At 40.2% G+C, this 23,297-nt stretch overlaps 4 protein-coding genes across 5 annotated transcripts; all 4 read left to right on the top strand.

The window, feature by feature from the left end:
* The first annotated feature begins 566 nt into the window (after positions 1-566).
* LOC116388286 (sushi domain-containing protein 2-like) lies at positions 567-8,994 on the top strand. 2 transcript variants are annotated; one of them, XM_031855976.1, is made up of 16 exons: positions 567-664; positions 825-1,023; positions 1,350-1,501; positions 1,630-1,797; positions 1,890-2,064; positions 2,159-2,360; positions 2,862-2,947; positions 4,160-4,428; positions 4,521-4,655; positions 4,771-4,926; positions 5,264-5,512; positions 5,929-6,112; positions 6,491-6,585; positions 6,665-6,844; positions 7,982-8,078; positions 8,239-8,994. In XM_031855976.1, exons 1-16 carry the CDS (start codon positions 601-603, stop codon positions 8,279-8,281), a joined length of 2,454 nt encoding a protein of 817 aa, XP_031711836.1. In that variant the 5' UTR covers positions 567-600; the 3' UTR covers positions 8,282-8,994. The 2 variants fall into 2 exon arrangements, with proteins under 2 accessions (XP_031711836.1, XP_031711835.1); XM_031855975.1 differs by having other exon boundaries at positions 8,236-8,994.
* Positions 8,995-9,939: 945 nt separating this feature from the next.
* LOC116388304 (heat shock protein beta-1-like) lies at positions 9,940-11,758 on the top strand. The gene is made up of 3 exons (XM_031856005.1): positions 9,940-10,640; positions 10,758-10,821; positions 10,960-11,758. Exons 1-3 carry the CDS (start codon positions 10,250-10,252, stop codon positions 11,117-11,119), a joined length of 615 nt encoding a protein of 204 aa, XP_031711865.1. The 5' UTR covers positions 9,940-10,249; the 3' UTR covers positions 11,120-11,758.
* Positions 11,759-14,317: 2,559 nt separating this feature from the next.
* On the top strand, positions 14,318-16,042 carry LOC116388307 (serine/threonine-protein kinase TAO3-like). The gene is made up of 3 exons (XM_031856008.1): positions 14,318-14,616; positions 14,954-15,085; positions 15,951-16,042. Exons 1-3 carry the CDS (start codon positions 14,497-14,499, stop codon positions 15,960-15,962), a joined length of 264 nt encoding a protein of 87 aa, XP_031711868.1. The 5' UTR covers positions 14,318-14,496; the 3' UTR covers positions 15,963-16,042.
* Positions 15,951-23,293, top strand: taok3b (TAO kinase 3b). The gene is made up of 7 exons (XM_031855982.1): positions 15,951-16,187; positions 16,328-16,456; positions 16,550-16,753; positions 17,475-17,714; positions 18,406-18,618; positions 18,889-19,071; positions 20,476-23,293. Exons 1-7 carry the CDS (start codon positions 16,002-16,004, stop codon positions 20,635-20,637), a joined length of 1,317 nt encoding a protein of 438 aa, XP_031711842.1. The 5' UTR covers positions 15,951-16,001; the 3' UTR covers positions 20,638-23,293.
* The last annotated feature ends 4 nt before the right edge of the window (positions 23,294-23,297 follow it).

Genomic DNA, 23,297 nt, shown 5'->3' with positions numbered 1-23,297 from the left:
TCTCTGAACATGGCAGCATGTTTTATTTAGCTATTATCCCCATAATTGTTTCTTAACTTTGTAGCTTTATCTAAATAACAGCCAAGGTGAGTCTGATTTACAACCTAAAATCTATTAAGCAGATATCAAAACTCACAAACAGATTAACGTTGAATTGAGAAGCGGTCAAAGGTAGTTGTAGTGGAAATGAATCCTCTTAATTGCCCTGTGAGAAATAAACCTAATGAACCTGATGGGCCAGGGTCCCAGGCCTTGGAAGGTGCTGCTGTTTTTAAAGAAGAGGGTTAGTTCGTGAGCTCAGGATGACCCTATAGACATAAGATACATTTGTTATCTGGGTTTGATGAGTTATGCGTTTGCAACGTCTGCATATGTTCAGGGTTAAGCGATACAAGTTACATCTAAAAAGAACAACGTATGATAAATTGCCACAACAGTGGTCATGTAAGGATACGGTCAGACTTGTTATCATAATGACCGCTGGTTAATGATTAAACAGTTATTCGGAAATGGCTGTGATGAAATAGGCCAAGGTTTAACGAAACTGCTGAGTATTTAAACCTACACAAACAAATTGAAGCAGCAGCAGGAACCTCGGTCATGATGGAAAGATTCACAGCAGTAATATGTTTCCTTCTGGTTTCATGTATCTGCAGGATATCAGGTAAAAACACACACACTTCCAAATCGCTACATATATTGTATTTTGTCTCCGACAGTTGGAAAGATACCAACCTATAAACATGAACTGCTTTTATCAATTTCAAACCGGTGGAGACACTCCAGACTCCACACTTAAAATACTTTCTCCTTATTTTGAACAGGACAGACATGTGAAGGAAGTTGTGGCGGAAAATTGGACTCATGTTCATGCCACTCGACATGCATGTCTCTGAAGAACTGCTGTACAGACTATAAAGAGTACTGTGTGGAAGTCTTTCCATATTCCGGGACCATGTTCGGTGGGACGGATTTTATTGTCCTTGACGCGAGTTTCACCAATAGTTCGGAGATTCTATGCAGGTAAGACTTTCTGTTACATGCAAGCGTTTACGTGTTGCTAAATCTGTTCTGGTTAAACCTTTCACTGATCGACTGATTAATGTGAAGAGAAATACAATGAGGAAAAAAATGTCTTTTTAATTTTAGCATTTTCAAGGGCTTTCAACCGCAACTCATAGTCTTTATCAGGTCTTCTGAGCAATATTCTGACGAAGATATCAAAAACATTATGAGGTGCGATTGAAAGCAATGGAAAAAGCGTGGAGTGAACTTTCACACCCCAAGTATCACAGTCAAATTATACAGTTGAAGTATATTACAGAAAACTGCTGATCATTCTTTTATAGGTTCAACGGCAATATCGACACTGTGGGGTATGTGGATGAAAACAGTAGAGGCCATTGCATCTCCCCACTGTTGTATGAAACGGGATGGGTTCCCTTGCACATCTCCTCTGATAATGGCACTACATTCAGTAGAGTTGGAGCCTGGCTCTCAGGTACAATAACTGCATATTTTCTGTTGAGGAAGACCTCAAAACTCTTCCATATATTTTATTACACACAGTTTTCCATTTAGTGCGACATTAATATATGATTTACTTGATTCAAATGTGTTGCTTTACAGTGCATACTGGCAAGTTAGATGCTCAGTTTAAGGCAACTCTGGTCAACGCAACAAAATGGCAGTATTATGGTACACCTGACGTTGGAGGCTTTCTTGAGATGACGTGGAATACGTCTTTGGTCAGAGCGGTGAGGGTCAATATAGAGGTCTGGGGATACAGCGAGACAGGTGAGTATGCCTGTTCGTACACCGCATTTACACTTGTTAGATCACATGATTACTCATTCGTAAAATGCTGAATTCTGTATATTTCTCTGTAGGGAAGCCCTATACAGACACCTGGCAGGGTGAGTGGCAGTATCTGTACTCACTTGCAAAGGATCAGCCCAACAATGGATCTTTTAGCTTTTTGCCCAAACCAGCAGAGAGCGGCTTTTCAAGTTGGGAGCTTGGCTCTCTACGTATCAGCCCCAGCACCAACCCCGATGGCATACAGTATGTACAAACACTTCCTATAATATAGAATACTACGATAACACATATTATTGTTGTCGTCAGCTGTACAATATTTGTCATGCGTTTCATTTAGGAATGTACAAGCGGCATGGACTGAGGATCACGCTCTGGCCTGGCATCTGGAGGAGAGGTTCAGGCAGAACTCGACAGTTTGGGCCCTGGAGAAATGTTTAGCATGGGACCAGCTGGAAAATCAGCTGCCCAACTTCCTCAGCGAGATCATCGACTGTCCCTGCACTCTGGCTCAAGCAAGAGCAGACACTGGGAGGTTTCACGTAAGTGTAGCAAATGGTTCAATGGTTATCTGTACGCCATTTAATTACAGATAAACATAACGCAAACACGCAATACGTCTCACATGAACTGAAAATGACATCATCACAGTAAAGCAATTTCCTGTGTGGTCGATTTTAGTTATTACTTTATGTGTTTATGGGGATTGTCAGTGGCCGTAGCCCTTTGCTTATACTCACTGCTTATCACTGCTCATTAAAGTCAATGAGACCTCTCCCTTAGTTGTTGCATTCACAAGCATTATCTGCAAAGCTGAACTAATTTCAGCATCAATTTTATGCCTTTTATCTTAAAAATGTAGAGTTAGGGTTAGGCAACGCATTAGTCATTCAATATCAGGCGAGTGACAAATGGGATGATAAAACTGCACATGAGTGTATTGATGGGGACCATTATGCCTCTGAACGGCAGTACATACATGAACACAGTGAAATGCACATTTGGCTGCCTGGTTAGCACAGACCCTGTATCTCTCTCTTCAGACGGACTATGGCTGTGATATAGAGAAGGGGAGCGTGTGCACCTACCACCCTGGATGTGTTCACTGTGTGAGGGCTATACAAGCCAGGTGAGTCCCTCACTCACAACTGTTGACTAGCCTTCACGGTCAGCTGTCAACATTATGTTCGAATATCACAAATGCATTCACAACATTAGCAATGATTCTGAAACAGTATTTATACGATTTGCAGGGTAGGTTTTATAGCACAACTTTACTTTATGTACTCGGTAGTATTTATGGTAATATTTTCAGCTGTTAGCCGTCAGTCTGGCTGAATCTGTGATACTTGAAACGACATACTGTAAGCATTTTGCAAAAAATGTATTGATCATGTAAAATGAAGGTTTCATGCACAGAAGAGCAAACAGAAAATGTCTGAATTGGTATGTCCATTCTTATACTGCACTTTATAGCCTTTTGGCTGCCTATTTATTTATTATCTATACTCTTATCTACAACATCAAAGACATGTTCATGATTCCTCACCCTAAAAGTAAGCAGTGGTAAATACCTGCATCAGTCCTCTTTATGAACGGTCAACTTGAATTATGGCAGCTGGAACTGTCGGACACTCTGTGTAGGCTACTGACGAATGGAGCTCTTGTTGAGACCAGTCTATTAATCTACATTTATATTTAAATTATATCAAAGCGACTCTGAAAGTAAGTGGATAACTATTGCGATGTATTGTGTAATGGAATACTATAAGGTACACTGCTAATTATAATTTCAATGTAACTACTAACTATACTGCAAGGCATTTAGTATAAAAACAACTAGAGCAGCTGCTCTAATGTAATCCATATGAATACTACTAAATTGCTAAAGCACTAATAAATAATATTCTAGCCACTGGTACTTAAAAACGAATTAGTATGCACTCATGCCACGGTAATGTTGGTCTGTCAGTAGGTCAGTTCACCACCTCACCAGGCTGAAATATCAAAAATATCAAAAAACTATTTGATGAATTGCTATGAAATTTGGTACAAATCTGTGTAGTAAATCTCATGTTGTCCAATACTTAAGTCGATGACAAATACCTGTAAAACTAACGCTAAGTAGCAAATGTTAGCATGTTAGCATGCCAACACTTAAGATGGAAAGCATTACACTTGCTTAACATCAGCCTGCTAGCATTCTCATTGTGAGCTCAAATTATCATTCCCACTGTGGCCTCTCGTGTAGCTGTAGACTCTTGTATAAATTGGTATCATGATTTAGTTGCAGCAGAGTTCACTCTTTCAATTGACGATGTTTTTGGATATGTATCAACAGTCCTACATATGCAGCGGGACAGCAGTGCTGCTATGACAGCACTGGCGCTCAGGTGCTGACGTGGGACTCGATTGGGGGTAGTACCCCCGACCGAGCACACGACTGGGGCTCACCCCCATTTCAGAAACCCCCTCGAGTTCCCGGACAGTCCCACTGGGTCTATGACGTCCTCAGCTTCTACTACTGCTGCCTGTGGTCTGACAACTGCCACTACTACTTCAAACACCGGCCCTCCAGTGACTGCAGGCGTTACCAGCCACCCAGCTCAGGTGAGGGAATTGTTAGGCACGGTATTACGGTTTATGTGTTTTTTATGTGATTACTGTTAGAATGTGAAGTTATTTTTTGTCTGTAATGACAGCTTTGGTGTTTGGAGATCCCCACTTCATAACTTTTGATGGTGTCAGCTACTCCTTCAATGGCAACGGGGAATACACTTTGATGACCTCGTCAAAGAAACGGCTGACAATCCAAGGCAGGGCAGAGCCGGTGAATGGTGAGTAACTGAAGGCACTGAGCTTTTGAACCTTTCTATCTCTCTCAACAATGATCGGTAAATGCTACCACTAAACACATGAACTATTACAACAATCCTTGTTGTCTCTTACCAGCCACCATAAAAGCTACTAAGTTGACGGCTGTAGCCATGAGAGAAGCACCCTCTGATGTTATCGAGGTGCGGCTGGTCAGCGGTCACAATGGCCTCGAAGTACTGCAGAATCAAAAAACCCTCTCCTTCTCTGAGCAGCGCTGGATGGACCTGCATGGTGAGACACTGATTCGCCTTTCTGCTTTGTAATGAAATATAATAAAATGTATTCCATTTGTTTATTTTATTTGACAGGAAGTAGGAATTTGGACACAGTCTTTAAATTTGTGACACAATGGTTTAAAAAAAAGACTAAAGAATTACCTTCAAGTTGACCAACTACAACAGTAAAATGCTGCTTACACATGCAGAGACGTGAAATCACCAAAAACTCTTCCAACTTTGCCAAAGAAAAGAGGTGTCTTACTAGGACCCACATACGTAGCTTATTGACAATACATGGTTGATGTAATCTTGTTAAAACTACAATGACTGAACTTTATTCTCCCCTCTAGGTGTGTTTGTGTTTTCTCCTTCCTCTACAAACGTGACCGTGATGTTCCCAAGTGGAGCCGGGGTGGAAGTGCGACTGAGAGAGGGAACCATGACCGCCACCGTGCTCCTGCCGGAGGAGTTCAAAGACTCCACTCTCGGACTGCTCGGAAAGATGAACGGTGACGCCAAAGACGACCTCGCTCTCAGCAACGGAGAACTTGTGAGCAACCTCACCAATCCAGAGGAGGTGTTCAGCTTCGGGGCAAGCTGTAAGAAATGATTCACAACGCAGGCTAGGTTGTGCCGTTCAAAATTCAGTTGGTGTTTATCACTGTTGTGAACTTTATTTTATGTATGAGCTGTATACTGTATGTTATATATACAACAAAACCAGTGTACATTATTTTGGATAATAGAAAGGAAGAATTAAACACAGGTCACCAAAGTTAAAGTTAATCCTTTCGCCAAACCATTTCTATGTCACACTGCTTCCTGTTTTGGGTCATGTACCCCTTCATGTTACTCTTTCATGTTGGGAAAACACATTTCTCTTGTTGTGTTTTCGTGCATCGATCAGGCATTTGCGTTCCAGGAAACCCCTCTCATTTTATGCAACATCAGCAGATAATGTTGCAAAGGTTTCACTTAAATTTAAATTCTTTTTTTCTTTCTTTTTGTCTTACAGGGGCCATCTCCAACCGGTCTGCCTTGTTCACATATGATTCAGAACATCTTTTGAACACCTATTATTATGCTCCCAGACATGACCATACATTTGTTCCAGTGTTTTCTGTCCCCGAGAGTCCAGATGATCCATTAGCCAATCAGACACATGAGATATGCACTGGAGAGGGCGCTCAGTACTGTAGGTATGAGAAGAAAACTTGTATCTACTTTTACTCATTATAATAGTTTCATTAATTTAATACTTTTTACGTTTTTAGAAAACACACAAGTATTAAGCTAGTTCTCTTAAAGGGCCATTCCGCCAATTTTACACATGAAGTTTAGTTTACTCATCATGAGGACCACTCAGCTTGGGAAAATAATTACATAATGTCTTCTGTGGCTCTTAAGGGAGCTTTCTTTTTAGACTTTGACCAATACGGGGCCTAAAAGTAATGACATCTCAACTTCTGATGATTTTTTTTTCTATATGTAATGTAAATGTTCGTCATTGCCATTTCACAGAAATCATTTTCTTATTTAAAGCAACTCATGTTCTGATCAGTACCTCTGTCCTGTAGGTATGATATCCTGGTAGGTCGTAGTCCAAGAATGGGAAATGCGACCAAAGTGTCTTTCCAGAGTCACATTTCTCTTGTGGAGGATCTAAAGCAAGGTGAGAGTATAAAAACACATGATGAAAATAATCATCATTATGTACATTTACTTATGTTAGGTATTGTTACACTGTGCAGTGATATCCTGTGGATGGCTTTCACCACCTAACAATGGGAAGAAGGAGGGGACCACATATTTACAGGGCGCTAAGGTGCAGCTTTCCTGCGATGACGGCTACACTCTCAAAGGATCTGCAGAGCGAATATGCCAGGAGAACAGCCAGTGGTCTGGAGAAGACACAAACTGCGTGGTTCCCAGTATGAATAAATAATGAAATCAGGCCTGTCCGATGATTCTGATCTTCACAAATCAACAGTGGCAAATGTGTGAGTGTCTGTATTTTAGCATGCACATGTGTGTGTGTGTGTGTGTGTCCTTGTGTGCGTCATTTGATCCATCAAATCAGCAAAATATTAAATCTTTCTCATGACCTTTTTACACACATATTTATGAGTGAGAATAACTTCTCACCATTGACTCACTCTAATAATAATGCACGCATCAAATTAGAGCTACAAAGAATTTAACAATGCTTCCTTCTGTGGGCAGTGGACCCTGTGTGAACATCACTTTTTGACAAACACATGATGACATATTGAGCTGGCCATTTATCCCAGTCCTATACGAGAAACATACAGCTTCACAGAAAAATGGAGGAAAGCTCTTGGATGTATTTTTTTCCATTTGATGGCACTCTTCCTTTTTTCTGTGTATTATCATTGACCTGTTTGAGGGGCCTTTTCTGCTACTTCTTGTGGATTCCAGAAAACAAACGTCTGCAACTCTCAAGTGACTGATTATACCCACCAACAGCAATTCGTCCAGTAGATCAGTCTGGACCAAAGTGGTGAACCGACCGAGCAACAGACATTTCCATACCTAGAACCAGGCCTCTAGTGTGACTATAAATGACAAACATAGTTTAAGATACCTGCATATAGCTGGGGAGTAGATTGTAACATAATCACAAATTACAAGGATGAACTTTCACCCTGCCTGGTTCCTCTCGATTGAAACAAATACATGCAATCAAAGGCTAAATATAGGTTAAAAATCAATAAAGTCTGTTCATTCAATCATAAGAAATGTTCAGTATATTCAGCAGCAACAACAACAACAAAATATACTTTATATAAGAGACAGAAATACATGAGTTATCCAATGTGTGCCACTAAATCGGACAAGAAAAATAAATCCTAGTTAATACACAAACATGAACCTTTAAGTGTAAACAGAGCAATGAAAAAGTCTGGTTGGTTGGGAGCTTTGCTGCATCTACTCTCTCTTCCTGTCTGAATCAATGCAGTTATAGTAGTAAAATCACACAAACTATGTTAATACTGATTGTGCTTGAGCCTCTGGTTAAAAACAACAACATCTTTGTCATCGTCTAGGTAATCTCGCAGGAATTGTGGCCGGTTCAGTGATTGGAGCGGTAGCACTGATTGTAATTATAACAACACTCGTACTCCACTCCAGGAAACAGAAAAGGTACAGTATCTTCAGTTGATGTATCATTAATCTACAACATAACATTTCTAAAAGTCATTATCCTCACAACACTTGATAAGGAAAAAGTGTGACAGAGGCTTCATATTGTAGTTTCCTGCGTCTTCACTGTTTTTATTTGTGTTTCTTTTTTCTCCAGAAGAGCTGCACGTTTAGGAGAAGTTGTGACAAGTGAGGCATTCTAACCACAACTGTTCATCCACTGAAGAAAGTTAGAAGTGAATGCATGCATAAATACATGCTTCCATCAGATACAGACACATAATTCAAAAGAGATATAGCCTATCCTTGTAAAACCACAGTCATGTTCCAGATTAAAATATATTATGAGGTTGAGCAAAGGTCACTTCACGGTTAAAGAGCAACAACACACTACATCTTTTACACACAGCAGAAAGGTATTATTGCACTGATACCTATAGGCTGACATTTTAACACGTGTTGCAAATTTTTCAAACCACATCCACCATAAACGCAAAGCATTCTGGGCTATAAAACTACAGGTTTATTGTAAAGTGGAAACACATTTTATGAATAAAAGCTTGTAAGATCATTTGCTTCAGACTCAGTCATCAAGTTGGACGATCTATTTATGAATGATGGGCCGAAACCAATAACTTACAGTTAGTCTGTTCAATAAGCTAACGATAATTGATTGGTGAACCATTAATGATGCAACCTGCTACCGTCTAAACATTGTAGTTAAAGTGTTTGAGCTACTGAAGGAAGTCCTTGGTCAGCTCTTCAGATCACCTGTATATTTAGGCTAACAGACAAACTATGAGACTAAATGAACTCTGCACTGCGTACTTATATTTGTGTTCTGTCATCAAATATTAATGAATGTTGTTTTATCGGTTACAGTTTTCAAGTTGGACAATAAAGTTTTTCAAATACAGTGTATTCTGTGGCTTCAATTCAAAATGAATGTGAATTATTATTTTCTTATTTTACAATGCGTTCTGCCAAACTACAGACAGAACACAATGGGCCTCATGCACCAAACGACACAGGAACAAATGTCCTCGTATTTTTGTTTGTATGCACGAGTATGCATGTGTTGTCTCATAATAAATGGCGGTCACCAAACTTTTCTACAGTATACCTTTACTTCAAGAAATGTGGAATAACTTCTGGGAATGCGAACCCATTATCCATCAGCCTCTGTGATTACCTTATGCTGCTTTAGCTCTGGAAATGTAAGGTATATTGTCTTATTTACTCAGTCTCAGTTTGGTCTGCAGACGACATGCTCGACTTTGTGGAGCCCTGAAGCTCTGCCCCCTGATATAGTTAATACTTTGGACTGATGCTTTGGGTGAGTGCAGATGGAAAGGCAACAGATATTGCCTCATTAATAAATACCATTCCTCTCTGATGGCAAATGGCTTGATTTATTCCTCTGAAGCTCAGTTAATTATTTATACAACATGACACCCATGAAGACGTAGCTCTAGATGCAAAATTCCTCACCACCACTCGACTGCGTCAGTGCCCATCACTTTGTCCTGAACGTAAACACACCCTTTATAGTTGTAATTTTCCTTACATACTCATCACATGATTTTGTTTATTCCGGCTTGAGTTGTTTTTCTTAAATCTTGTGTTGAGAAACTGGAAGTTACCCTGTTGTTTACCGTGTGACTCTGCTCGTATGTGCTGTTCCCTCACATAACACTAGGCTGTGAGTTATATGGACAAAGAGCACCAGTATGTGACAAGACTGCAGAGGCCACAGCTGAATAAACTGTCTGCTTGCTGCTTTCAGAGTCATTTGCCAACAACTTGCCACAGACACTCCAGAGATATAAATAAAGAATAGTTAAGCATTATCCTCTCCAGGTCCCGGGGCAACAGAGGAGTAACACACTAGCTCATGACATACCGAGTCATTCTCGTCCCTTAGATCACACGTGATGCTGGACAAGTGTTAGAATGACTCCGCTGGGTATATATGTGTGTGAGTAGAGCAGTACAGATGCCAACGCAGTCTTTTTCTCAGACCTCTAGCTCACTTTCTGTTGAGAACAGAAATACAGCTGCCCATTGTTGAGTGCTCAGGTCATCAATCTAGACTTGTTTGTTAGGGTGGAGCTTCAGGCTTTTGCAGTTTCAACATCCTTTCCCTTCATTCGGACCTTATTTCCTAAGATATGGAGGAACAAAATAAAATATTATCCCGTCCCATTTTCCGCCGAGATGTGAGCTGGGATCCTTTCCCAAACTGGACGCAGCCGAGTCGAATCTTCACGCAGGACTTTGGCCTTCCTCCTTTCCTGGACCCTGGTGATCTGGACTGGATTGACTGGTCCAAGAAGAGACTGGCATCTTTCTCCTGGCCCGGGTACGCACAAACTCCCCTTCTGCCTCCATTCAGTGGCCAGCACCATGCGGCGTTGAACCAAAAGGGCCCGAGAGAACTAGCAAGTGGAGTGTCAGAGATCCAAACAGGGCAGGACAGCTGGAAGATCAACCTGGACGTCAATCACTTCTCGCCTGAGGAAATTACAATCACAACCAAGGAGGGTTATTTGCAAATATCAGGTACACTGCACATGATTCTCTGATTTTTGAGATGTGACAAAAAAAAAAGTATACCGTGCCTGATCTTTAACATTCTGTTCTTGACACATTTAAAAAAAATGATTTTTTCATTACAAGGAAATCATGAAGAAAAGCAGGATGAACATGGATCTGTTTCAAGGTGCTTCACCCGGAAATACAAGTAAGTTGTCACTGAGAATGTGAGGAATTTTGAAAAAAATAATCTTCCTGTGGTTCAATGTGATAACTGTGTGTATTGTATGATGACACATATATAAGGCAAGAGGTCAACATAAACAAAACTCCTCTTCTCTTCAAGGCTGCCAAAGGGAGTGGACTCGCAACACATCAGCTCTTCGCTGTCCGGTGATGGAGTTCTGTCCGTAGAGGCCCCCGCTCCAGGGACATCCATCAGCAACCCACCCAATGAGGTTGTGATACCAGTTCAGATCAAACAGACGCAGGACGGTGAAAAGTGAAACCAGTAAGCAAGAATTTGAAACGACAATCGGATGTTGCCCAGGTTGCGTATAGCAACTTTTGCAGCACTGGCATGAAAGAAGGCAGAACTAGTCTGTTGTAGTGTTTTCCTGCTATAAACCACTGATATTGCAATGTCAACGGTACAATATCATTACGTTTGGTTTCACAATTAAATGCAAACTCATCAATATAATACAGAATCAACTCTGAAAATAAGGAATTATTTTCGTTTGTCATCGCTTATAAATGGATTAGCATGACCGTGTAGTCCTAACAACATACCATCATGTTTTCATGCTCTTATAATATCTGAATTATATGAAAAAATACAAGCTAGGAGTTGTAGGACAATTAACTATTTATATCCAAACAGCTTATTTACTTTATAACAAAAAGGTCACGTTGTGCTTCTGTGTAACATGGCAAGATAATTAATAATTGATTTGGTTTGATTTTATTTTGCTTGTGAAGAAAAGAAACATTGCAAAAAGCTGTAACATAGATTCATTTTGTGTGCTTGTCCTGAAAGTTGTACATTGATGTATTGATTAACCAGCCTAATAAAGCTGTCCGAATATATCTGCCAAAAATGTATTAAACAGCTTCTGCCATATAAATAAAACATTTTAATTGTATCCTTTAGTGTTCTTTATGAGTGATGCATTTATTAGCAGATTATAGGATTTATACAAACCTGTATTGATTATTCATCCATTGCTCGATTTCTGATGGCTTTCCATAACATTATTATCAAATGGTCCACAAGAGGGCACTGAAGTGTATACTTTAGTATTTCAGTTGATTTGATTTATTAAGGTAGAGCTTCATCAAGTTTCTCCCAAAGAATATCTAGATCCTACAAATGAGCTGTTTTAAGTTTATTCCACCAAATTAATGCATTTTGAATTCACTGTATTCAATTGTGGTCTTCTACAAGCCACGTGATGGCAAACTTTAAAACAAATGCACAGCAGCCTGGAGCTGGATGAAATGAAGGTGTTTTATAACTGAGAAATGACACATTCATGTAACATTAAAGGGCATTAGAGGCTAAAATGTTCAAGAGTAGAAGTCAGGGGCTCGGCTGATCTGATGATGGCCACTCAAAAGTAAACAGTGACATCTACTGCTTGATCCAGGTATTACATGTTGACGTATCAGGGGTTACTATATTTGACCAGAATGTCAACACATGGATTATTGTAATGTTGGAAATACTGAGACAGTTACAGTGAAAAAAATGGGGGATTTTGTTTAAAATTGTGATTCAGCCAGTGGTTGGCTGATATGGAAATACTGAAGTATTTCCACTGAAATACTGAAGGAATCACTTAACAGCAATTTGATGATGTGACAAACAGTGGTTCAATGGAATTTGAGTATACAATAAAGGATGTGGTGTTACCAAATACATTGTTCACAGTAATCTTTTACTGTGTTCATTTTCATATTGCATCTGAACCTATCCTTTTTGAGAAATTCAAGCATGCAGTGGTGAAATGTCTCTGCTCTTGCTTTGAGTTTTTCTTGATCCAGATTGAAGCCAGCAGGGTGGGAAAACAATCACTTCAAATTGATTTGGGATTAAAGTTTTTGCAAATCAAAAGTTATTTTTCCTTCTTTCATTCCTGCCCACACAGTGGAAAATGTACCTAAATTGATAATGTGTCAGTTTAGATACAGAGGAGCTTAACAGATCTTGAAATTGTCCCAGACAATTAGGTTAGTTTTGGCCAACAGACTCTTAACATGCATTTACACATCCATTAGAGTGCAACCCATTGAGTCCCCCTCTGCTGCAGCCCCATCACCAATGTTCATAGAACCTGTGATCCTTCATCCATCCATCGTCAACCTCACAGTTATTAACAGGGGAAAAAGCATGCAGGACCACCACTGTCCGGACCAAAGCCAAAAATAAGTCAAAGGTTTTTCGTTGTTTTGTTTTTGTTTAAACTGAAAGTGGATCAGTAAAATGTACAGTACGGTCAGTTTTAATGTGTGCATAACACCCGTTGATCTTTGATAAGATTTATGCATAGGTTAATGCCAACATTGAATATTGTGTTTACAAACAATAAGTGGAACTTCCTGCATACTATGCCGTTAAGTGAAAGTGTGTAAAATATGTAATTTAATGCTTGAATATCATTCAGCACAAAGATTCATCCAGGAGGAACCCTTGTTCCTGCTCACACACTCACATGGAACATAGACCCACAGCGGCACAAACTAGCAAACATTTCTCAAGAAAATGTAAGCATATACCTTCCGCCTGAGGAAAATTGTTCTGATCAAGATTTTATCGAGGTCTTGCTATACTTTAGGTGGTTGCTTGGTATGGCGTCTAGAGTGCTGCTAGATCTGTTCGCTGTGTTTGGATAAGTTGCTACAGTATACCCTAACCCTAACCCTGTCACTAGCTGGTTGCGTAGGTGTTCTGCAGGGTTAGGGTTGCATGTGATTGCTAAGTATTGCAGGTGGTAACTGGGAGTACTGCATGTGTGCTACGGTGTACTTTGTGTTTGCGGTCATAGTGCTAGTCGTGCATAGTTCTAGTGCTAGAAGTAGTGCTAGTCTGGCAGCAGTGATGGCGACACTTGTGATTTAGCGAAGTATATTCATTACCATGTCGAGAGACGCAACATCTAAATGTTTGTCTCTGTCGCCCTCGAGCGGCCACACAAAGTAACGACAGAAATAATACGAGTGGCAATTATAAAATATATTAGGCTCTTTGCGTCATTAGTTCACCAAAAATACAAGTAATGTTCATAAATGAAAATATGGGTCTCACTGGTGAAAAGAAGAGGAGCGTTGAAAAAAATGTATCATAAAGAAGGCTAATTTGTATTATTTTGTGAGTGTATTTCACCCATGCAAAGAGCCATTCACAGGTTGGTATCATAAAGCTTTTCTATTTTAAATATTTAAATATTATAGTACTGAAGGATTTCAAAAAGGAGTGGATTTTCTGAAAATGCACAATAATAATAATATCTTATGGATGCTATTTAAAAAAAAAACGAAATACTGAATTACATTTAAGCTATCTATATAAGTGAACATTTGTCTTATCATATTGGTTTTTATTTCTAAAAATATATCTTGTGATAGAGCCTGCTGTGAATTAACTTTAGGCTGCTTGGCTGTAGTATTGCGGTGTCTCTTTAAAGGAAGGGGGAGTGTAGAAGAGGGACAGAGGAAAGAGATGAATAGAAGGCACCAGAACCACCTACCATGACCAAGTGCGCTGTAAATGTAGGACAGAAATTCGAGTGGAATACAAACGGATCATCAAGCGACATATTCGAGGGAAAACCATGTTTGGATGTGCCTTATCTGACTCCAATCTTTTTAAATATGGTACCACATGCGATCATTGGAACACAGGAAAAGTATTTTTCCTCCCAAACATTTCTTGCATTTTGAAACGGAAAAGACGAGTGGCAGTAAAATACATCCCTGTGCTATCTTTCTCCGAGTGTCAATGGTAGGCATTGCATAATTCAACCTTATCCACCGGAGCCATTTGGTTCCTTCTCTTTGAGGAGAGGGGGACGCCAGAAAAAAAAAAAAAAAACCCGACTACATCCAGTAGCTGCCTTCTCGGTGGTGCCTGCAATTGTTTAGCAATGCCCTTTTCTCTCGTAGGAAGAACTTGCAGACAGTAGCGGGGGAACAAGCAGGGGAAGGATGCATTTAAAGCTGGATGTGTGCTGCATTCAGGGAGATTCGGCAATAATCGCAGCTCTAGCAGAAACAGCGAGTGCGGAGGGCCTGGGAAGCACCCAGCCCCACTATCTCCTCCTTTTCCTCCCCCCCTGCAGGACCATGCTTGCGTGAGGGATGAGGCTGTGCACAGGGACACCAGGCCAGAGCTGCGGCCTACTTCTCACAAGAGCCGGTCTCTCGACTGCAAGATCTGTGAACACATTGCCACCATCAAATCAGCATCTTTGGTACGCAGCTCCCTCTCTCTCTCTCCCTCTCTCCCTCTCTCCCTCTCTCACTCTCTCTCCCTCTCCGTTTGCATGAAAAAAAAAAAACCCGCTGGTGCTCGCGCGTGTGTTAGTGTATGTGTGCGTGTATGCGTGCTGGCGGCGGGAGGGGAGGAGAGGGGGGGGGGGGTCTGTGTTCTCAGCTGTACATCTGTAGTCATGGCAACCAGATCCTGTTAATGGATGTCATATTTTCCATCCTCAGCTTCCCTCTCTGCCTCTGCTTTTATGTGTGTGCATTGCATTTACATGTATTCCATTTAAATCTCTGCCCCGATGCCTATTACCAGAGAGATTGAGTTTTTGTCAGATTGGTGCATTTAAACATCTTCTCTCATGCCTGTCTCAAATAGTCATTTTACAGAATGAGCCTAACGGTGGTTTTATATGTTATAAATGTTACGTTTGGAGCTTCGATGATTGGTGGTTTCATTCATGTTGCTTTCTAGTGTTAAGAGTTGACTCTAATCAAGAGTATGAATGGGATTAAACAGCAGAGCCTCTGTATATTGATGAACTTCAGCTCTTTTGTGTGACACTGATGCTGAAAGACATTGATACTGTCAACCCTAAAGGATTGTCAGATGTCTGTATTAACCCTTGCTAACTTCTTGGGTTATCGTGGATGTGTAGTAATCTGCAAACTGTTTACTTTCCAGTTTGCAGAATTGTTGTTTTGCACTACACTGTGGTCTGTTTGTAGGCCATGGCCTCTGACTTACCAGCTGTCTGTCTTCCTTTATTCCGCCTGATTTCACCACGGCAGTTTCTTCTCTCTGCCCGCTCTGTTTCTTTTACTTCCTGCTTCCTGTGTTCCTCTGTCTAGGTCATCAGGTAGATCCAGGAGCATGAGCAGGACTTTGAGCTGCGGGAGCAGATGTCTGGGTATAAGCGCATGCGGCGGCAGCACCAGAAGCAGCTGATCGCCCTGGAGAACAGGCTAAAGGCCGAGATGGATGAGCATAGGCTCCGGTTGCAGAAGGAATTAGAGACACATGCGAACAACACTTACATTGAGCTGGAAAGACTGGCCAAACGCCACTCTGCTCAAACAGACAAAGAGGTAAAGCCTTAACAGCAAGCTCTAACGAATGATGAGAGATTTAATTCACTTCATAACAAACGTGTGTCTGTAAAGGCATTTCTGACAGTTAAGAGATCATTAAAGGGTGTTAATTTAAATACTTGAATGTCTGTTCACAGATGAAGTCAGTTGCAGCTGAAGAGAGGAGGATCCAGCAACAGATTGTTGCTCAGCAAAAAAGAGAGCTGACTACTTTCTTAGAGAATCAGAAAAAGGAGTACAGGCTTTGCAAAGACAAGATCAAAGAAGTAAATATCACAAACAAATACAAAGCAAAGTTTATTGTCTCACACATTATATCATTTCAACATGCAACACATTTTCGTTTATTGGTGTTACAGGAGATGAGCGAAGACCCTGGTACACCCAAGGAGGAGAAGCAGGAGCGTCTGTCCAGGCACAAAGAAACAATACAGCGCTCTCAGGCGGAGGAGGAAGCTCATCTGTTGGCCCAGCAGAGGCTGGTCTACGACCGGAGCTGCAGGGCCCTCAAACGCCGGAGTCTGGTCAGGAAGCACGAGTTTGAACAGGAGCAACTGAGAGAGGTAATGTGCTCTACTGACATCACATAACAAACTGTGATCAGACTGTGCAGACAAGCTCAAGATGAAATACCACGATTTAGGATACGACTTTTGGTGTTTTCAGAAGATGTTTGGACATTTTGTGAAATAATCTCTGTCGGTGACAGAAAAAGGGGTTTCTTTATGGATGAGGTGTCATTGATTGAAATACCCAGGATAAGGCTACAGCTAATTGTTTTCATTATGAATCATTTGTTGATTATTGTTTGATTACTTATGCACCATAAGTGATTTCTTCAAACTACTTTGACTAACTTTCCAAATATCCAGTGATATTCAATTTACATTTTTTATGACATGAAACAGGAAAAAAAAGCAAATCCTCACATTGGGAACCTGAAACCAACAACGATTTGGGATTATTTTGCAAAGCTACATTTCCACAGTAGGAAAGGGTGCTAACAATGCGGTGAACATCAGAGCAACCCACAATATGCAGATTAAAATGGCTTTTCAGTTTTGTCTTTAGAAATTGTATTTTCTAACGCTTCAAACTGTCCACTGACAACAAGAATGCAGATTTCTTGAACAACTTCTTTGGGAAATCGTTACTTATTTTAAGTTGTATCAAAGAAGACACTATCTCTATGAAATGAAATATCAGCTAAAAGAAGAGGACCTAAAGTTGAATTTGCGCATGTTGTCATTAAAAAATGACATTACATCAAACTTGTTGTCCCAGGAGCTGAACAAAAAGAGGACCCAGAAGGAGATGGAACATGCCTTGATGATCCGGCAGGACGAGTCCACCCAGGACATGGAGCTCAGGCAGCTGCAGATGCTGCAGAAGCTGCGCATTGAACTCATGCGGCTGCAGCACCAGACAGAGCTGGAAAACCAGGAGGAGTACAACGGCCGGCGGCAGAGAGAACTACACAGGAAACACACTCTGGAGCAGCGGCAGCAGCCCAGAAACCTCAAGGTGCCTGGGACTTTCCCTTTCCAACTATGTGGTTATTTCGTGAGTTGACACCCAGAAAACTTCCTGAGGTTTTAAAAGTTTGTTTACAAAAGGGACGAGACATGTTTCGACAGGAAGATTGCATCGTGGGTTTGATATGAAAGCTCTGCAGGTACTGTACATCTGTCCCCTCTGCTGTTCTCCACCTCTTACTTTTGATTTGTCTAAAATGTACCTTGTATTCATCGCAAATATGTCGAAAAGACCCTTTAGAATGTTGCCATGACAACTGCTTCTTCCAAAAACATTTCTGATATCTTTCACAAATTTAAATCTTCTCTCCCACCGTAGTCTATTTTTTGTTTTTGTTTTAGCTACAGTGTTGAGCAGTGAAAGCTCACTTTCTGTATTCAAACTAAAATGTTCAATGTCACTGCAAGAAATAAATAAATCTGTTGACTTCATTTTTTTCCAATTAAAAATGATTAACGTGACATTGGCAGGTGAAATGAAATGCATGCAAGTTGTTTGGTTGTGAGTCAAATTAAGAGAGATATTGCAAGAGAGTCATATAGCCAACTGTTTAATTTTTTTATCGTCAAGTAGAATTTTTTTTTTTTTGCCTCAACGTTAAAGTCACAATGAACCAGTAACAACACTTACCTGTGCTTCTATGCCTTTTTGTTTGTCTTTCTCTTTCAACCTTCTGGAGATGCTGGAGATGCAGATCAAGAAACAGTTCCAGGATACCTGCAAGGTGCAGAACAAGCAGTACAAAGCTCTTAGGAACCATCAGCTGGAGGTCTCTCCCAAAGGCGACCATAAGATTATCCTGAGGAGCCTAAAAGAGGAGCAGACACGCAAGCTGGCCATACTGGCTGAGCAGTACGAGCACAGCATCAACGAGATGATGGCCTCACAAGCGGTACGAGGATCCTGAGGCATCTTGTCATGAATAGCAGAAGTGGGCCTCATTCATCCTTTGTATGTTGTATATTTATTTGTAGAAGACATTTTGCTCTTCACTTCAGACTAATAACGGTCACAACTATGTGCATCGGCTATTTGCAACCTCATCGCGCATATTTGAATTTTTAGAGCCCCAACATATTTGGCCTGTGGTTTGACAAACGAGGCCCAACCTATGCTTGTTGTTAATGTGTTTGTAACTACCTCTGTCTCGCTGGGTCTGTAGATGAGATTAGACGCAGAGCAGGAAATGGAGTGCCAGGCCCTGAAGCAGCAGCTGAAGCAAGAGATGGAGCTCCTGGACGCCTACCAGAGAAAAACCAAGTCACAGATGGAGACCCAACACGAGCGAGAGCAGCAGAAACTTGAGCAGAAGGTCTCCATACGCAGAGCGCACCTTGAACAGAAGGTAGGTTTCAGATCGAATCCTTTTTAAAATACTCTGAATTAATAGAGCATGACACCATTCTGTATGAAGGAATGACCCCTAGGTAGATAAATGTCCAGAGAGAGACACCTGTTGAGAGCTGCAGCTTTGTTGGGAATCTTTTACAAATGGGTGCACTGATAGTGACCACAAACACAAATGTGTTGAGTGGTTCAGTTACCTGGAAATGCAGGTTTGCAGCTGGGAAGGAAGTGGGGGGTTTCCCCTCCAACTCCTTATGGTTGGTTGGGATTGCACAGTTGGGGGTGATGTGTCACTTTGTCCTACTGGTGAAGCTCATTGCTGGCAGGTGAATAGAAGCGGCAGGTGACTCTAGAGCTCTGCAGCTTTCCTCAGGTCAACAGTCGAGTAAGTAAAAAGGGCTGCAATGCAGCTAAAGTAAATTGTTTGAAATAAATTGTTTGTTGTAAAAACTTTGCACATGGGGTGGTGCTCGAGGACAAGCCATGGGGTCGTTTAAAAGATTGCAGGCCTTTTAAACCTATTAGAATTTGTGTTATCTGCTTTGTTTACGTTGGCTTTACTTCTTCTTTGTTATGGAGTCCCACAGAACCCATCGCTGCTGTAAGATAGGAAAATCAAGTGTTTTCTTCAAATATTCTTAGCCATGCCGGGGATCGGGGCCTCGAGATGGCAGTGTTGATCGGTTGGTCCACCACTTTGGTCCAGACTGCAAAATTAATCAGCTATTGGATGGATTGTGATGAAATTTGCTTCACAATATATACATGTCTTCCTCAGGATAAGGGGGTCATCATCAGGTCAACATTTTACTTCTTCAACTGTAACTTTAACTTGTGCCTCAACTGTACATTGGGCTAATTAGCAAAAGTTAGCATGTTAAGATAAATTAAGATGTTGAACAAGGTAATCATTAAACCTGCTTAGCATCAGCATGTTACACTCATAGAAAGTTAAAACAAATGGTCCAACAGTGATCGTAGAGGAAAGTGTGTACAAAACGAAAAGGGTTCATCCAGTAGGGAGCATTAGCAAGTATACTGTACAGTACAGTAAGACCCAACCACAAACGAGTTTTAGTTCATTATCACATACTGAACACAAAGAAAATCCTCACATTTGAGAGGCTTGACTAGGTAATGTCTAGCTAATAATAGTTGCAGAATAATTTCATGCTGATTGACACTTTAACTGGTAGTTTCAGCTTTAATGTGGCCCTAAAGGAAAACCACCACTAACTCTAAGATGAATTCTTTAGGAAAGATCAATATACTAAATGTTCTGTCACTCTGGCTAATAACTGGGACGTCTTACTGTGAAAGTGTTGGAGTTACAGGGCAAACAACGAGGTTAAAGTTAGAGTCCATGTAACGAAATAACTACCATCATGTTTTTCGATTTCAGATTGAAGAGGAACTGGCTGCACTTCAGAAGGAACGCACCGAAAAGATCAAGCACTTGTTGGAGCGTCAGGACAGAGAAATTAACACTTTTGAGACAGAAAGTAGAAGCCTCGGCTTTGGAAGCCTGGAATCTCTGGACTTCCCCAAAGAAGACAACAGATGAAAGTGGATTTATCTTTAGAGGACAACATATCCGTGCCCTTTTTTTGCGTCCACTTGACAGTTTGTCACATCCACGGTGACAAAGCTGGATAGCTTTCTCTATTGCTTTTCTTCTCTCTTAGATATTGCATCTTTGAATCGAGGTGTTACGTGCAATGAGAACTTCTTTTGTGAATGGGGGGGGAAAGTGAAACAAAAGGAATCTACAACAACATGTCAATAAAAATCAAACCTAGTCAGTGTAACTCAAAACCTTGTGTGTTAAAAATAACAGACTCTTTCCTCCATGCCATTTCCTCCTTTTGGTATGAATTGAATAAATCAGGAAATTTTAGTAAAATTGGCACTTTGATATGTTTAAGTAGAAGCCCATCATGTTCGTATGATGCTTAATGTGTGTGTTACATGGAGGGACATTGTGGAATGTGAGCTGCGGACTCCCCCGCGGTGTTAAGCTGCTTTGTCTTTTTTTTTTATTGGTTTCATTTGATTTTGTTCTATTTTATTTTATGCTCTGAATGTGAATATTACTGTATGGGGTCACTGGAAAAGTCAGAGTTTATTCTTTTTTTTTTATTTTTGGTCATACTTCCATATTGTGCTTATGCATACAGTATACTGTGGTCCGCCACTTTTCTAGGCAACAGTTCTTACCCTTTCTTTTATTTGATATGTAGGGTCAATTGGCATTAGCTTGATCAATCTGTTTATCTTATCACAATTCAAGATCCCACTTGGTAAAACTGCTTATTATTGCATGCACTTTAAGGACAAATTCAGGTTGTGAAGTGAAGCATGAATCTGTCAGAGATTTTAGCTGTTTGTAAATAAAAGCATTTTTTTTTTTTGTTTTGTTTTAAGCCTATGGATACTGGACATAAGCGCCATATTTGATATGATAATTTCACAAATGCCTTTATTTAAGTTGTGCCTGATGATTTTAGTTCCGTGTTTGTTATATCTATATTTTATTTACTGAGGCCGGCACCATTTTGTTTTTTGGTTTCATCCAAACTTGTGAATCATTTAATGTTCACTAATCAAAGTTCTTGTAAAGGAAAATGGTGAGAATTGTGCTGTATAACTTTTGATATGAATATTTGTACATGAGAATATAGCTAGAACATACAGAGACACTGGTCTATTACTGATAACAGAGCTTAACGATACAGATTTTGCTTCGTTTTTTGTTTTATGATATAGAGATATGGTCAGACAATAGCTCAATATATGCTATGTCAAATCACTAGACTCTCAGATTGTATAAATGCTGGTGGATGGAACCACAGACTTCTTATAATATCAGTACCATGATCTTTAAGGGATCAATGGTTCTGCAAAAGCAAACACAACACGTGAGTCCAGATTGCATTTGAGTAATTAGTGTCTAATGATCAGATTTACATATTTTTTTTGCCATGTTCATTATGGTCATTGAACAGGTTGCACAATGTTTCCATTAATCCTGAATGGAAAGATAATTGTTTGGTGCTTAATTTCTAATGCCACCTTTAGCCTTGTAGTTTTTTGTCTTGGAGAGACGATTGATTTTTACAAAATGTAAACGTGAAGCATTTTGAAACCCCCTCTGAGTCAAAACACTACTAAGTTTTTTAAACACTCATGACATATTTAGAGTACCCCATGCAGTGAAATCCTCTAAAAATGAAGTATATGTATGAAAAAATAAATACTATTTTATCACAGGTCAGCTTTTGAAACATTGTTTAATGTGGTGGTCTTGAATGCAACCCCGTTATGTTTGGCAGGTAATTCTTCCCCTGTTTTTCTTTTCTTTTCTTTCCAGAGCCACAGCTTGTATTAATGTGTGGTCATGTTCCTCACAGGGCTGAAAGGTGGAAGACGCCCCCTGAATTATCAAAGTATTATAAATCGAGGAATATTATGACATTCTATTTCTGATGGCAATAGAACTTAAATGCTCTTGTTTTACACATAGAAACCTAAAATACGGAATTTGTTTGACCAGAGTGTGTTCTGAAGTTGAATGGCGCCTCCTGATTTTTCAGCTTTTTACATTTTCACAAACTTTCTGAAATTTGATGAAAACGTTTCTCATATGCAGTAAGGCCTTTTGTCTGGTCACATATAACTGAAGCCTTGCAGACAAATGGTTCCATAACGAAGTGCTATTGGGGTGCTTGAATAAGGTTTGCCTGAGCTTCAGAACAGTTATGAACCTTACAATTTGTGTGAATTCTAAGTTACTAGAAAGAAAGATGTATTTATTTAGAATAAAGGGGACTTTCCTAAACAACCTTATCACCATTTCCTGTGCAGTTCTAAGACAAAATAAAAGAGATTCTGTTGAAAAAAAGAGTCTCAATCAACATCCTGCATCTTATGACAGTGCATTTCTCATTGTTTGTGGTTGAATTTCCTTGTAATTCTCGCTTGTTTTGACGAGGACTTCTCACTTTTGATTTTCTTTGGTGTGATGTGACGGCTGTGACCTACATTACGTCAAATGCTGTTTATTGTAATTTACTGTAAATCTACAAACACACATGCATATCAAAGATAACTTGTGAAAACCAGAACCTTGAAATGGGAACAAGAGGTGAGAGGGAAGTTAGACTGCCGAGCGCCCAGTGTTTTAGGCTTCCTTACATTTCAGGGTAAACTTGCTTGATTTAGGGT

The sequence above is a fragment of the Anarrhichthys ocellatus genome, unplaced genomic scaffold (assembly GCF_004355925.1).
Source record: "Anarrhichthys ocellatus isolate YVR2014 unplaced genomic scaffold, GSC_Weel_1.0 scaffold16, whole genome shotgun sequence".
Classification (NCBI taxonomy): Eukaryota; Metazoa; Chordata; class Actinopteri; order Perciformes; family Anarhichadidae; genus Anarrhichthys; species Anarrhichthys ocellatus.
The sequence above is the reverse complement of the archived record's forward strand: the minus strand, read 5'-3'. Positions and strand labels throughout refer to the sequence as shown.